This window comes from Aptenodytes forsteri, unplaced genomic scaffold (assembly GCF_000699145.1).
Source record: "Aptenodytes forsteri isolate BGI_AS27 unplaced genomic scaffold, ASM69914v1 Scaffold129, whole genome shotgun sequence".
Taxonomy (NCBI): Eukaryota; Metazoa; Chordata; class Aves; order Sphenisciformes; family Spheniscidae; genus Aptenodytes; species Aptenodytes forsteri.
The window spans coordinates 388,036-404,340 of NW_008795033.1; the positions used below are offsets into that span (position 1 = coordinate 388,036).

The 16,305-nt window shown below is 40.4% G+C and overlaps 1 protein-coding gene across 1 annotated transcript in view; it reads left to right on the forward strand.

Annotated features, from left to right (window-relative positions):
- MTMR3 (myotubularin related protein 3) overlaps positions 1–16,305 on the forward strand; it is an 83,661-nt gene that overhangs the window by 50,845 nt on the left and 16,511 nt on the right. Inside the window, 6 exon segments of the mRNA XM_009276353.2 lie at positions 2,146–2,242; positions 3,776–3,889; positions 10,806–11,011; positions 11,235–11,366; positions 13,451–13,562; positions 14,710–14,905. Coding sequence (XP_009274628.1) covers positions 2,146–2,242; positions 3,776–3,889; positions 10,806–11,011; positions 11,235–11,366; positions 13,451–13,562; positions 14,710–14,905 — 857 coding nt within the window.

Consider the following 16,305-nt stretch of genomic DNA (forward strand, 5'->3'; position numbering starts at 1 on the left):
GAAATCAAACAGAATATTTCATTTTCATGTAGTTTTAAGTATTTCTCTTAAAACCCACTAGCAGTATGCAGCATCGATGATTGGGGATATTTCCAGTATTCTCATTTGCTATCCAGAAAAATCCTTAAGGATGTATCACAAGTTTTAATGACCGTTCCTCAAAGCAGCTGATAGTGAAGCCCATCCTCAGTGCTGCAAGAGCACGCTGCTGTTCCAATAAAACTTGTGTGTGTTTGGTTTTGGTTTGGTTTTTTTTTTTAAAAAGTCACTGCTAAGGAAGGACGTGACAGAGGTTGTTGTCTGGCTGGAATGTATTGTCCCAGTTTCACCTCTGCACTTGACAAAGGATCAAAGGGCTCCTCGCAGAGCTGCCAGCTCTGTGGAGCCATCCAGCTTTTGTAGAACGGATTCAGGCAGCTGATCTATTTGAGTAGGTGGCTAGAAGATAATAAATTCAAGCTCATGCAGAGTTCACGGGAGAAGTGGGAAATTGTTGGCAAGCTCCAGTCTAATTAATCGGGCGATAAGGAAGCTAGAGCAGAACTACAGTGCCTGTGTGGTACTGAGACTAGCCTTCTGCAGAAAATGCACGACACAGGAGACAGAACTATTTCTTCTTTATGGTACTGTCATACCAGTGAGACGATGTAAAGGGAGTAAGTGATGAAGGTCAGTCAGGCCCATAGATTTTACCACCATGTGCCTTGAAGAGTGAATATTCTCTATTTGCACACAGTGTCATTCTCACATTTTACCTTTCAAAAAGCGTAAGAAAAATAATTTCATTATGCAGATCTCTTGCACACTGTCCATATTGTAAAGCATGTCTAGATTTGCAAAGTACCGTTTTCAGTGTATGATCTGACCTGTAGGAATGAATAATGTTACAGCTTTTCTTTCAATTAAGTCCTGCAGTTAGGCTGCTATCTTTATTCTTAATTTACCTATTTCTCTATATTTATCTCTAATTGTTCTGTACTGTCACATAAAAAATTGTTTCAGACGTGTATGTTTATCTTGGAGATAAATATGTATCTACGTATATCTCGGGTATTGAAAGACTTTAAAGGTTTTCTGAAATATATAATGGAAAGATATAATACTTAAAGCATTAATTTTTCAACAGATTTTTTTCCCCCTGTTGGGTGATGCTCTGCCTCATGATTTAATGATACAGTAATTTAAAGAGACAAGCAATGGACAGACTTTTATAATCATTTTATCTGCTGTTGCTCACATGCTTATTAAATTTATCACATTTCTTAGCTCTGTGAACCTGGAAATTTTGTACGTTATTCTCTTCTACATGTTGATTGGGTACCTTCTAATTCTCTAGACTTTCTGTCTGTCAGAATAATTATTCTTTATTGCCATTGTGTATTTTTCAGTTGTATTTTGATACTTTTAAAAAAGTGTCTAAGAAATAAATGGAGCTCATTCCGGTTCCTTTAATATATTAATCCAGGAATTTGTGAGGCTCTTGTGACTCATGTTTGTGTCAAACGATCATTTATGCTTTTTATCTTCATATCTCCACATGACTCACGGAGGAATAATGTCCAATTTACAGATGGAAAACTGAGATGCAGGTTAAATTACAGGGCTTGCCTAGAGCCGTACAGGAAACCTGTGGCTGAAATTGCATACTAAATGGAGATTGCCCAAGTTCCAGACCACATTCCATATATTACCCCTTCACGTATCAGTCAGACCAGAGCTTGACATTCTTCTCGTTGATACAAAATTCTTCTGAACTTCAGAAAAGAAAAACTACTAGCGTTTTCCCGCTATGACTGCTGATGGATCTAAATTGTTTTTGCTGATGTGCTTGGTTCCAGTCTGCAGTGTTACTGTTTCGTATATGAATTTACAGAAGCTGGTCATTTCAGAGCAAAAGTCCTTGACGGACTTTGACATTTCTGGAGAGTTGACCGGGGAGAGCCATCGATACAGGCTGTGGTTCTCCTGATACGGATTTTCAAAATAGGGTCGTGAAATGTAGGTGGTGTTTTTGGACTTTTCTTTTCTCTTTTCAGCTTTTAATAAGTGTGAGTGCAGTGGTGTCTTTTCTCTTAACTATTTTGAAAGGTAGGAATCTTACTTCTTATTTCACATTTATTTTCTCTCTCTGCTTTTGATACCCAGGAGAACATGTAACTTCAAGGTTTAAAAATGAAGTGGAGCGGATGGGTTTTGATATGAACAATGCCTGGAGGATCTCCAACATCAATGAGAAGTACAAGTAAGTTATGTGGGCTGCTGATTCGCAGCCAAATGGCATCTCAAAACGCCAATTTTGTTATAGCAGATTACTGGAACTTTTTCCAGGTTCTACAGTTCCTAATAAGGGACAATTAGAATTACGATTTTTTGTTGTTTTATAGAAAAAAATCTGCTTTTAAAATATTATTTAATATTTTATTAGCTGCTACAATTTTTGTAGGCTTAGAAATACCAGATTTTGATATGCTTGCTGGAGGACTTCTTGGAGAATAAGCATTCTAGTGGAAGAAAGGGAAGCCTTAAGTGAGCAAAGTGTGGAGTTTGAACTTTTTTAAAAGCTTTTTTTTATTGTCTTACTCTCTAACTTATGACAAAGACTTGTATTAAAAAAAAGGTTGGTTTGGAAGAGTTAAGCTTGTAGATCCTGAAAATAAAACACTTTCTGTGGTCCTGAAAGCATAGACAAATGTCCTCTTCTCTAGCTGCTGGAGCAGGGAAGGGTGTTCCTCCATTCACGGCTGGTAGGACAGGGTGTACTGGCTGATCCCTAGTCAATTGAGAGCAAAACCAGCAGTAACACCTTGTGATGAAACACGTTTCATTGCTCTGTCTTTGCAGGATAATGACTTGCAGCTGGTAGTTGGTGTCACTGCAAGAAGAGTATCTGTCTTGGTCTCCAAATAGCTAGGGAAGAAAAAATAGCTATCCCTTACGTATATAATACTAAAGAAAAGGGAAAAAACTTTATAAGTCATATGGAAGCAGAGTGACACAAACTACTCCTTTCCTTCTTGTGGCCAGCACTTGAGAAAAGAGCATTTTTTTCAGGATGATCGATACATTTTTCTGAATAGAATGGTCTTAGACACGTGTTCATGTCTGTCCTTCTTGTGCAGTAGATGCCTCTCTTTAAGGGGATGGGCTGGGGATGAACTAGTTTATGATTCAGCAATATATTGCAGTCACTACTGACTGCTTGCACTCATTGGCAGTCATGGCTTTATTAGTTAAATTGTGGAGTAGGAGGTGCATCTAGTAGAAGAAAATTCCAGCTAGCCAGTCAAACATAAGCCAGTGCACTCAGATTCCTGCCTTCAGCGAGGGTTAATTAGCCGATGTACTTTTTCCACACTTACACACGTTTTCTGTCTTGAATCCAGTAGCCCAGGGTTGCTCTGCTTCTGTGTTTTGTGACCCAGAAATTGAGTGGCTAATTCTTTAGCATGGAGAGACGTGGAATTTCTTTTCTGTGGTCCAGTTTATTTCAGCGGCTGGAGTTAAAAATTGCCTACATGCGCATTTCCCGAGAAAACACTAGCTTGAATCTTCTAATTCTGAAATGCATTTATGCACCTCGATGTTCACAGTGCTTTTGGTATATGTGAAGGAGAAGTTTATCAACATATAAGGAAACAGGAATTAACACAATGGCAGTTTGCTGAGATGAACAGCTGTGAGGTTGCTTATGCTGTTTATTTGTGTGTGTTGTCTGGGAAGTGTGTAACTGCTCTGTACCACTTACATTCAACCCTTTGCACTGCTTTTTTCACAGGCTCTGTGGTAGTTACCCCCAGGAAATCATAGTTCCCGCCTGGATCACGGATAAAGAGCTAGAGAGTGTGGCAAGCTTTCGGTCCTGGAAGCGTATCCCTGCTGTTGTGTACAGGTGAGGCTCTTGCAGGTGGAACAGCTTTCCCCAGGCTGTAAATGGGGTGTTCTAGCAAATAAAAGCTGAAATAAGTTGTAACTTGGGAATCTTGGCTTGTAATGAAAGGTGTTCAGGCTCCTCTGGGCCCCAGGTGTCCCCTCACTGAGCCTGACAGACTTTAGCAAAAGTGTTAAAGGTATTTTAAAATAATATTTTTATAATTTATTCAAAGTAAAGAGAGATCTGGCTTGCATCTTGCTGTATTTTTGCATGTATAATGTAATGTGGAGGGATGCTGCATCCCTGGATCTTTTACAATTAATTTATTACAAAGATAAAAAGATCCCTGGAGGCCCGGGACCTGCTAGGGTAGAGTTGGAGAACTAGGCTGGGAAGAGGCAGCAAAACCTGGCACAGTCCCTGCTACCTGGTGGAGGGGTACCCAAGCTGATCCACCCTGGGACTCTGTCAGGGGTGAGGTCCTGCTGTTCCACTCCAGAAGGATCCCAGAAGTGGTGTAGAGAACAGGACCTCGGAACGAAACACAAACCACCCTAAGGGTTCAGCTATCAAACAAGGATGACAGGGGACCCCTCGCGTGAGAAAACGTTCAGACCTGTATTTAACTGATAGCAAAGTATGACCTGTTAGCTTGGGGTCTTTGTCTCTACATTTGCTACCTGTATATGTATTGTTTTATACCTATTCAAAACTCCAAGAATGTGTGATACAGCAGTACGTATTGGCCTTTGTCAAGCCATAAATGAGGTTAAGACGGAGTTACTACACATTCACTCCGAGTAGGAATAATGGCTTGTATCTTTTAATTCCAAACACATATTTGCAGGAGCACTTGGCATTTGCATCTCCTGCAAGTCATTCCTGGGGCAGTCATCTCAGTTAAGATTGGTTTTATTTTCTTTAATATGAAAATGAAAAAATGTAAGATGAAGACATCAACACAGCTGAAGAAATGATAAGTGGCACCTCTGGCTAGGTACTCCTTTGGTTTTTCTCTAATTCTCATCTGGCTAATGCTCAGAGCAGGAGCACTCGGCATTTGCATCTCCTGCAAGTCATTCCTGGGGCAGTCATCTCAGTTAAGATTGGTTTTATTTTCTTTAATATGAAAATGAAAAAATGTAAGATGAAGACATCAACACAGCTGAAGAAATGATAAGTGGCACCTCTGGCTAGGTACTCCTTTGGTTTTTCTCTAATTCTCATCTGGCTAATGCTCAGACTGCAGTATAAACAAGGACAAATACCAAAATTATTTAAGGGAGATATAAAACTCAAATTACAAAAGAATGTACGTGTTAGCTCTGTCTACATATTTTAGATAGTTTTAATCAGACGATCTCTTCCTTAGGTTGAGTCCAGCAATTCTTCATAACAAATTGCTTTTCTGAGATAACTGGGTTTTGGCAGCTTCTTTAGTAAGAAATATGTTTCAGCATCTGTTTTTTTTCCAAATATTCTGGAACCTATCATTTAATACCTTGGCCACTTTCCTGGTGTAGTTATCCTCCCATAAATATTTAAAATCTCTTTAAAAAATCAGATGACAAAGGGATCAAAAAGATAATGAATAATGATAATGCCATTAAGTCTGCCTAGCCGCCCATTCCTTCTAAACGGGCGGAAAGGAAAAGCCGTTCTCTGAGTGGCAAGCTAAATTTAGAGAGCAGTAAAGTTGACAAATTCGTATGGCCTGGGTCGGAGGAGCAAGTGTATAAGCGTTAAGAGTAGGCCACAAAGCATTATTTACCTAGCTTAAGAGCTCTCCTTCTATGAAAGGAGAACAAATTACCTTGTGGCAGCAGACCAGTATCTTTAAATCCTCCTATCTTTTCTCCTTTTTCTTCCAAACAATAAAGGGGTTAGCATAGTCTCTTTCTGAATGTTAAGGAATTGCTCCATCCTCTGTTCAGCTCTGTGAGGGGGGGGGGGAAGTGCTTTCCAGCATATCCTAATTTTTTAAGACTTAAGGTATTTTATTATTATGGTAGTACATACAAGTATGTATATTATATGTACAAAAACATATATATTATATGTACAAAAGAGAATAGTGTAATTTATATATGGCTTTGTGTTCAACTTTGAACACTGCATTTCAGGCCGCTTTGTGCCTTTTACGCAGTTGTCACGTAAGTGGGGGACACCTCACCTGCAAGCACACTTAACACGGGGAAGCATCCCTCCTCCTTTCATCACTCTGCAGGAGAAGGAAACCTCCTTCTTTGCAGTCTTGGGTGCAGCTCGCGTTCTGGGGGATTTATGGGAGGGTGATTTAAATGGTCAAAAGACCTCATAGATGGAAACTGTTTAATCCCTGGCATTCAATTTTCTGCAGTTCTGATGACACTATGTATGTTAAATTACCACAGTTTTTCATTTGTAATCTTAAAATCAGTGGGAGAAAAATTTGTCTCTTTTTTGATTTCTTTTTTTCCTTATCTTGACATTTAGTAATAGATTTTTCAAGACATCCAGTTCATCATTCTGCGCTCTAATAGAACTCACATCAGCTAGTGGTTGATGATCTGTATGATTGGAAATCCATGTATAGTTTTCTCTCCATATATGTTGCCATAAAAATAGCTTTTTTTTTACTTTGGAGGAGTAATGGGCAAAAGCTCATTCAGCATTTTATCTGTTGAAGATGATTTTGGGACTATTAGTTTCATTATTGATCACGTTTAAAAAAATCTGCTCTTTTTGCTTTTCCTCAGGAGGAAAAAAAGTAATAATGATGTTTTAAAATTCGTCCAATAATTTGTCTCAGATACTGAACACTGGGACAGAGAGAGACCAGAGATACAGACACTTGGCAACAAAAAACTCATTGTCTGTTCCTGTGAAGCGTTCAAGGGCTATGACAGTATGCACAGGCTGAAAAGCTGAGCGGGCTGAATTCAGAGGCGAGCTTCAAAAATACCCAGTTGAGATTGAACTGTCAGGAGCGTTGCTTCTATTTTATGATCAGATTTCTAGAAAAATCTCACACCCAGCTTCTGCAGTTTTTCTCTGTGTTTACAATTTTTTAAAATCCAGGCACATATTTATGTAGATAAATCTGGGCTGTAACGTGGTTTTTTGTAGCTTATCTGTTTTGGTCCCCGAAAAGCAACGTTAGGGAGAAGCCTTTTTGGATTTTGTGGAAAGACAAAGGGAGGACTTCATACATTATATAAACAGTGCCCTCAGCTCATGAGAACCTACTTGGAAATTAGCTGTGTTGAAGGTGTCTTTTTGTCTCGCCCACTGCTGAAGGTGGTTACCCACGCAGGCGGCATTTCTGCCAGCACAGGAAGCCAAGGCAAACAGAAAATTGCCATGTACCATACTTGCCGAATTATATTCGTGAATTGCAGCGATGATATTTTTTTTTCCCCAGTTGCAAGTACTGGTAGTTAAGTAATACTGTGGAGGGAGCTATTCAAACCTTCATTAGTCCTCCCTGTCTTTGTAGTTACAAGGACTTGGTGGATTTATTGTTGTACTCAAAAGGTTGCTTGAACACAAGGAAGATTAAGCATGTGCAGAGGTGTACCGTACATCATACGGTTATACAATGCTTTATAAAGGGCTTTGTAGTTATCTAATGGTGATTTACTATTTCGTTTCTGTAGGGAGGCTGCATGTTGCTTTGTCTCTAGAGGGTTAGGAAATCTGCAGTGGAGGGTTTGCTTCAATTTTTTTTAAATCTTTTCTTGGTTACTGAGGTCTGAGTGACACCGTGTTATCCCCAGCTCTATCTCTGGGGACCTCGGAATCACACTTAAACTATTTGCTATTTTTTGTTCCCATGGCCAGTCCAGTTGGAATGAGTGTGATTCCTCAGACCTCCAACATTACCGTAAATAGAATTGTTTGCTGATTTCTGCTGGTACATCTGAACATTGCATATTTGCGCAGGCCTAGGAGTGGTAGGGCTTCACAGCTATCAATGAACTCAACTTTTGGCCTAATGATTCTTTATTATTTCTGGTATAAATGGGAGGCAAGAACCTGGAGATGAAAATAGAACTGTTTGTGAACCTATGAAAATGATTCCGCAGGCAGGTAGTAATGAAATCTGGGAGAGCATACGGAAAAATAAATGAGCTTATCTGAGCGTTTAAAATAGGTTTCTTACACGTGTAATGATGTTTTATTTTCTTTTGTTATTTGTGCAAGCGTAGTGGGGAACTAGGTGGCCTTTCAGTGATTGGCACGTATGTTTTGCTGAACTAATTTGATATCAGCAGAGCTGTTTCTTGAAGGCTACTCGTTTCAGCAGAAATACATTTTCCTTTGCATGCAGTCGGCTGGCACCTGGTGTAAGCGCTGTGGCGTTTGGATTGCTTTTCCTTTGGTTCGGTTAATGCAGTGTGTCAGTTGCTTCCTCTCAGTGAAGGAATTGTATATGAAACAATTACAAGAGAGCTATGAAAAATACTTAAATAGGTTGTGATATGGTATTTTAATAATTCTAAGTTTTTGCAACAGGGAGCTTTAACCCGATGTAAGTGTTGCTTTTGAATGAGTAGCACGAGGCAGTCACTGCCGCCTACTGCTGTGCCCCGCAGCGACACTGCAGAGGTGGTGCTGCTCAGCACCTGACGGGGGCTTGACAGCTCTGATGACAAATTATAAACCAGCTTGTCACACCTCCATAAACATTTATTAGAGTGGTGAGAGGGGAAAAAAGTTCAGATTTATGGATTTGGGTGGGCTTTCTTCCTGTTCAGGGCTGTCCAAGTCGACTGTTTACATTTGCTTAAAGATTCGGCTAACCCTCACCATTCTGTGCAGCTGCCTTATTAGAGGGAATTAAACAACTCTTGGTTGACATGAAGCTGAGATGACCAGTTTGTTTGCAGGAAGACTCTAAAATGCTTTGTTGCATCGTAACATATAGGAACTGTAATTGGCATGTGCATACTTTATAAATATGGGGTTCTGGTGGGACTCCGGAGCAAGAACGGCATCGCCTAGAGGCACCTTTGCTTAAAGGGGTGTGTATCTGCAGGTCGTTTAAATAGAGAAGAGCAGTGTGTGGATAAATGGTAGGATATTTCAGATGGGACATGAGGCAGGGAGTAAACATGCCTAGGTGTGCCATTCCTCAGCATCGTTGACTCGCCACGTGGCCTGAGAGAAGTTGTGTCTCTTCTCTGCTTTGGCCACTCCAGCTGCAGCTCTTCATACGGACAGCTGGGCTTCCTTTCCTGCCTGAGGTCCTCTGGATTCAGGGTGCTGCTAGTGAAGGTCAGGGAGAACGTTGTTAATGCCAGATGTAAACACTTCGGTGAATGGGGAATTACATTTCTGGTGGCAGCAGTGGGATGTGCCAGCATGGAGGCAGTAAGTGAAATTACAGTGATAATGTTTCAGTACTCTCTTTTTATAATAGATTATAGGGGAGAGTTTTAAAATCTTTTTCAGAGTATGTTTGCAATGGTTGGATACGTTTTAATTATTTAAAATCTGTTCTTTATGTATACTACAAGAAGCTAGGTAAAATTTAAGAAAATAACTACTATCTCTTCAGGCATTTTCAAAAAAAAAAATCAGATTTTTTTTTTTAATGTCACTCCCTCGAAGAAGATAGCTATGGCATTTTAAAAAAAAAAAATCAGATTTTTTTTTTTAATGTCACTCCCCAGAAGAAGATAGCTATGTTCAAGTTAGGTCATTCTTCAGTTATCTCCCTGGCATATTTTTTTTTATTGATAGACTCATCTCTGTACTCCATTTGCCAGTCCTCTGAAGTTTTATCAGTATATAGAGTGCTTGCAATTTATTTTAGAAGAAAAATATTCTGTTAATAAACAATATTTCCTTTTTCAGTGCTACTTAGGTGTCTGTAGCAAAATTTACTTGCTTGTGGACTTTGTTGTTTACCAGCCTGGCACCACACTGGTGCTTACATGTAAGAGCTACTGTTGCTGTTCATCAGCTCCTTGGTGCTCTTCTGCTAGACACGATCGGTGTTTGAGAGGCAGCAGATTAAACACTGCCCAAAGAGGGTCAGGAAGAGGGATGGAGAAGACCCATGCGTAGAGGAGAAGCAGCTGAAAAGGGGATGGCAGAGCCGCTCCTTTCCAACAGATGCCGATACCAAACTTCAGAATGAGTAGAACTACAGATGTTTCGCATCCTGAGATGCGAGAGGCTCTTTTCCTTTTAGCTAGTGAAACAATACCTAGAATACACTGGCTTCTAGATACGGTTCTGCAGTGTTCAAGGACCACCTCCTGTGATTCACGGGTGATGCCCTTCTAGAAATGGGTACCATCGATGTACAAGAGTAAGGTTTTGGGTTACCGTTAGACATCATCAGACAGAAGGCGTGCCAGATTCTGCCAGTATTTCCTACCAAAATGGTAACATTCTTCAGATTTAATTAGTGGTATGTTGTGATTTTAAAAAATCTCATCAAAAAGTGAATCTGTGATTTTACTCCTGCCTTCTAGCTTTAAAATCAGCATGAGTTAAATTGAGCTTTCCTATTTACATATTTAATACTGCTGTATTAACAGCAGTAGACCTGACTATCCAGTCTGGTATTAACAGCAGTAGACCTGACTATCCAGCAGGTGTCGAGTACCTCTTTAATGCCTCATCTGCTGTTCCAAAATGTTCCCCAGCTTTCACTGGCCAACAGGCAACGATATTGAGCAAGAAAATGCTTTGTTTTCTCTTCCTGACCTTGGCTTTGACTTTCACCTTTCAGTGACTGTGTGGTCGCAGTCAGCATTTTGAAGGGAAGCACGTGGAATACGTTGCCGCTGAATCACAGGTCGAGGATAACTGCTGGACGATAGAGAGGTCCCCGACAGGAATTAAACTACTGGAGTAAACCATTTAATTTTTCATGCCCTCTGTGTTTGTCATCCTGGTTCTTCAAGTTATGCACCGCTGTTCTTTTTATTCTTTTCAGGCACCAGAGCAATGGAGCAGTTATTTCCCGCTGTGGACAACCTGAGGTCAGTTGGTGGGGCTGGAGGAATGCAGATGATGAACACCTTGTCCAGTCTGTAGCCAAAGCCTGTGCCTCAGATTCGAGGTCCAACAGTAACAAATTAATGAATGGAAATTGTTCCAGAGATTTCTCCAATGGAGGGGACCTCTCTGATGTGGAATTTGGTAAGTTTGTCACTGTTCCTTTTCTGTAAAGGGCAGAGCTTTATATAAAAGCTTAATCTCTTACATGTACTGTAGCAGATTCAGTCCTTTGGATTTAATCAGGCATTCTCCAATTTCTGTATGTGCAGTGCATATGCATTGTGGGACTCGAGTGAATCATTGTTGTAAACAATGTCAGAAGTATCCCTTCAGTTATTCTTCAGTTGCATACCCTCTTCCCCAGATTCCTCCATCTCTAATGCTTCAGGAGCAGAGAGTTTGGCAATACAGCCTCAGAAGCTTTTGATCTTAGACGCACGATCTTACGCAGCAGCTGTGGCGAACAGAGCCAAAGGAGGAGGCTGTGAGTGCCCAGGTAAGCAGTGGTTCTTCTCAGTTTTCTGTGAAGTTAATCAAAAGGATTTGCTCAAGTATAATTACACTGATGTACTTCAGTACTGCATATTTAACAGACTGGGTGGATGCAAGTGCTATTCATCTATATGAAAGTTCTGGATCGTTGCAGCTATCACACAGCCCTTCAAAAGGACAGCTTTAGCTGTAATTAAGTCTGTTTCTTAGAGCACAAAACCGGCTGGTAACAGTCATCAGTAAATGCTGAACTGTGTGGAATATGCTCATTAGCTTTCCCTTGCTGAGTCAAATATATAAACCAGAGCGAGACAAAGGTGTCCAGTGTGCTAACGTCTAAAAAAAACCTGAACAAACTTGTAAAAATCCACTAACTCTAGAGGATAATAATATTCTAGAATGGTTGTGCAGAAGACAACTTTTCAGCAATTTTTCTAAAGCTGAAAGATTTTTTCAGCATTTATATCATAACCCAGAGCAACTGAAATCCTGATTCATCTTGCATTTGTAATACATTTGCAATTATCACTTTCTGTGTTCTTTGGCACTTGTAAATTGTTGGTATCGTAAACAAGATACTATTTTATGGTCACTATTGGATATGAATGCAGCCCGTTAAAATTCCGTGGGTGGAGAGTCTAGAAAAAAGTACCGGACAGAAAAACTATAGATAAGATAACAAAAGCTGTTTTGACCATATACTCTTGTTTTGGTCTTTGCTGCAATAGCTGCACTTTGATATGTAGCCACCAGTAAGAAAAGATGAATTTTCCATTTAACACCTCAAAACTATTGAATAACTCCTCATCAGAGAGTAAAATTTCAAAACAGAAAAGCAGAGTATACAAGAAGGTTAATTTTCTTCCTATATATTGGTTCTTGAATTCTCTGTAGAAAATTTCCAAACAGCTTGTCATTTTCAATAAATCCTTCAATAAATTTGACCTGCATTAAGTGCTTCCTTTTTGCTGATGAGTTTTCTCCAGGTATTGCCAAGTTTGCTTCGCTCTCTCTGTATAAAAATTTCCATTATGTTATGCTTTATTTATAACATAATTCAGTAAAAAGACAAAAAAAAAAAAAAAGCTTAAACTGTCTGATACTGTCAGTCGCTTCTGGCTGGAGTTACATAGTCTGTCACTAACAGGATGTTCTGGTTTGGGTCAGAATTTGTTGGGCTGTTAACAGTTAAGAAATCAAATGATATAAAAGATGCTCTTTTAAGAGACTGCTGCATTTTCCTGCGCGAGCACTCCATATCCCATATTCTGAATCCTGATTATTTTTTTTCTGTTGTAGAAAAGGTCATTTTAGCTATCACGTCATCATTTTTGTGCGGGTAGAAGCATCAGGACAGAGGAAAGCTAAATCCAGGAAAGACTATCAAATTAGTATTTTTCTGCATCTTTTTAGGTGCTCCCTCTGACTAGTGGACCCTGTCTGTACAGATACTGCCTCCCTGGCAGAGCAGAGTTGCATGAGCACATCCCATAGCAGCATCGGAAGGCAGGCTCAGTAATTCCATCGATCTTCTGTTTTCCTGAGCTTTGAGTATTTCTCACGTGTGTGATGCTTGTTCCTCATAATAGAAGAACTCAGAATAAAGCAGTAAATGAAGTAACCTTCCAGCCTTTTTGAGTGGTTAGGAAAAGGAATCTATAACTTGTATAAAAATACACATCAGTTTACCAAATTTAAGAACATCCCTAACTTATCAGTTAAATATTGTTTATGCTTTGCAGTATCTTAGGATGTTTCTCAGTCTTTTTAAAAACATCCTGTAACCTTGAGCACAGCAATATCGCTATTCCCGTAGGTTTGTGCTCTGCTCTTTGCAATGTGAAGTGAAACATTGAAAATAAATACGCAAACCCTTTGCTAACTCTTTCCTGTTTTGCTGTGCTGTGTTGCAATGTCTGGAATACCTACCGAACTTCAAGTACTAGTTTCTCCTTACAGAATGTTCGTAAACAGATTATTTCATCTGCCCACAGCAACAGTGGTTTCTTTTTATGAAAAAGCTTCTTTTAGAAATTAAACTTAGTGTAGTTTTTAGTTTCTTCCCTCTTTCTTGGTATTTCCCTACAGAATATTATCCAAACTGTGAAGTAGTGTTCATGGGGATGGCAAACATTCATTCTATCCGGAAGAGCTTTCAGTCGCTGCGTTTGCTCTGCACACAAATGCCAGATCCAGGAAAGTAAGTGGATGTTTGGTGTTTTTTGCCTTTGTTTACATGTTTCTGCAACTGCATTCTTTTGCTGCTGATGAGTAAACTGAAATTCAGTGTTTTTTCCCTTGATGACTTTCCTGTGCAACAATGCTAAGCTATATTTTTTCATTTCCACAGAATTGGAGCTAAAGGAAGTCATTGGTTTATTATCATTGAAGTGAACCTAGAAAATGAGATCTGGGATTATAATGTAGCCTTGAGTATTGATACTAGAATGTTATTATTTTCAGGCGGGCTTCTAAGTGCTAGCACTTAAGCTTACCTGCTATTGCTGGTTCTTCAGTCTTCACAGCTTGGCTCTCCTTCAGAAAATTCTAGTGCTGTTCCATGTACTTCACGCATTTATAGTGTCATTTCAGGAGACATATTTCATAGCCCTCCAATGCTGTGGGATAACCAGCCTCTAATGGCCCATCATCTCAGGAGCTTCTGAGGTTGGGTCTTCACTAGGAGACTGTAGCTGCAGCAGTCCTGTTTCCCCTACCACTTCCCTGTTTTGAATTTGCTGCTAAGAGTCTCTCATGGTTTCAAAGTAGATCCAGAATGGCCACCCTTACTAAACTGGGTATGTAGATCTTCGTAGGGTAGAGATTCTTAAGATACCTACAGCACACCTTGTAAAGCCTGGGAACAGTTGCAATACGGGAGATTTCAAAGGCACCTCAGGTTCCACGCTTTCATGGAAGCACAGAGTTGTCAGGGGCATATGGCAGAGTCCCAGGATATGCCAGTGGTACTGGGACTGCTGGGTAATCTGAATCCTCAGCTCGGAGGAAGGGTGACAGCAGAGGCTGCTGAAAGTAACGATTACCCAGTAGCGCTTACGTTGTCCGTTGCTGGTGGCGTGTTATGCTCTTGTCTGGGAAAATGTTGTTTAAGCTTCTTGCAAGTCTTAAGCAGCAAAGCACATGCCAGAGACTGGCTGTTCCTCACGTGGACTGCATGGCTTTGTTTCTTACAAATCTGGGAAAGTGTTAATGAGATGTAAACGAAAAATATTCAAGAATGACATTCACAGCTTATTAAAATAGGAGCTTTGACTTGATAAATTCAAAGATCCAAACCTGAAAGCATTTTAAAAGAGCAAAAACTGTCTTCCCTTGTTTTCCTCTAGTTGGCTATCAGCTCTGGAAAGTACCAAATGGCTGCAGCACTTATCTGTGCTTCTGAAATCTGCGCTACTCGTAGTTCATGCCGTGGACCGAGACCAGCGACCAGTCTTGGTGCACTGCTCAGACGGCTGGGACCGAACCCCCCAGATAGTGGCGCTGGCCAAACTGCTGCTAGATCCGTATTACAGGACCACAGAGGTTTGTAAACCGTCTGTTAGTGCATGAGGTAGTTACCGAGTTTGGGTCCTTTTCTGAGTAAGTCTGTCTATAAATGATTTCAGTTTTTTCCACTAGAAAAGGCACTAAAGCTAGCAGGAGTTTGCTGACAGTAGTCTGCAGATACAGTTACATATAGGTGTAAATATAGTCTGAATTCAAGAGCAGATTCTATTTTCCCCCTTTGCTGTAACTGCACAGTCATGGTCTATGCTTCCCCATATTTAGCTTAGGAATATGTAGTACCAAGTGCTACGTATTGCAGTTTCCATTACACCATTGCCGTTTCTCAGCCAACTATTGATACAAAGCCTTTCTCTTTTCTAGATTTCCAAACTGCCTGTTTTTCCAGTTTCACATTTTCGTTGTCCTCTGTCACTCAGTTATATTTCTCTTGGGTTTTCAGCCTGAATTTCTTTTTCCCCATCACTTTTCAGCATTATGTGATATGTGATGGCTGGATTCCATCTCCCAGCCCACGTGCAAGATGCCTTTGCTGTCTAGAACAGAAGCATATGTCTGAACACTGTGCTATGAACTGCTGCTTAAAGCCTCGGACGCATGAGGACCAGAAGTTTAAACTGTAGCAATGCCTTTTGGATGAAATTGTGCAAACTTCTCAGATCACATGGGGTCTAGAAGTCGGCATCCATCAGATCAAAACATGCTGCTCTGTCCTTGGCACAGAACCATCTCCTGGTCCCTCCTAAGAGTGCTGTCATGCCTGTTCAAAGTGCAGAGTTCTTCTGTACACACCCTTTGCCTTCCTTCTTGTCACCACCGCATCAGAGGAAACTGTAAACTGTAGCTGTCTATACAAGGATCAGAAATGTTTAGGAAAATGAGTCTTCAGCATTGTCACATTTCAAGCTTTTCAGCTATCGGCTATTATTTTTGCTCTAATTCCAGCCATTGACTTCATAAGCATGCTCTACAATTTTTCTTTCCGTTAAGAATCAAAACCTTCCTAACCTGTGATGGGTTTTAGGTCCCGTGAGATGAGGTGTCGCATTCAGGTGCTCAGCTAGGCACTGTTTTGAAATGTTCTTTGCCCTTTTCATTTGCATAAGAAATCACGCAACTCGACCTTTAATCAACCTTGTGACTGTGCTACATTTGGTATACACACCGGCAGGCACTCTCTCTGAGCACGGGTGTCCTTTCGTGGATGAATTGTTTTCTTTTACAACAGACAGATCTGCCCATCGTTTTCAAGGGAGAGCTTTAAAATTTACTCTCCTGTCCAAATGTCGGTTACTGTGATCCAGAGGGTTTTGATCAAGGTGAATTCCCTACTCACCCCGGCCTGGCCAAGATAGGTCTCATATCAGGATCTTCCGTGCCGGTCACTGAGGACTTAACCTGCCTCATTCCCTCTCCTG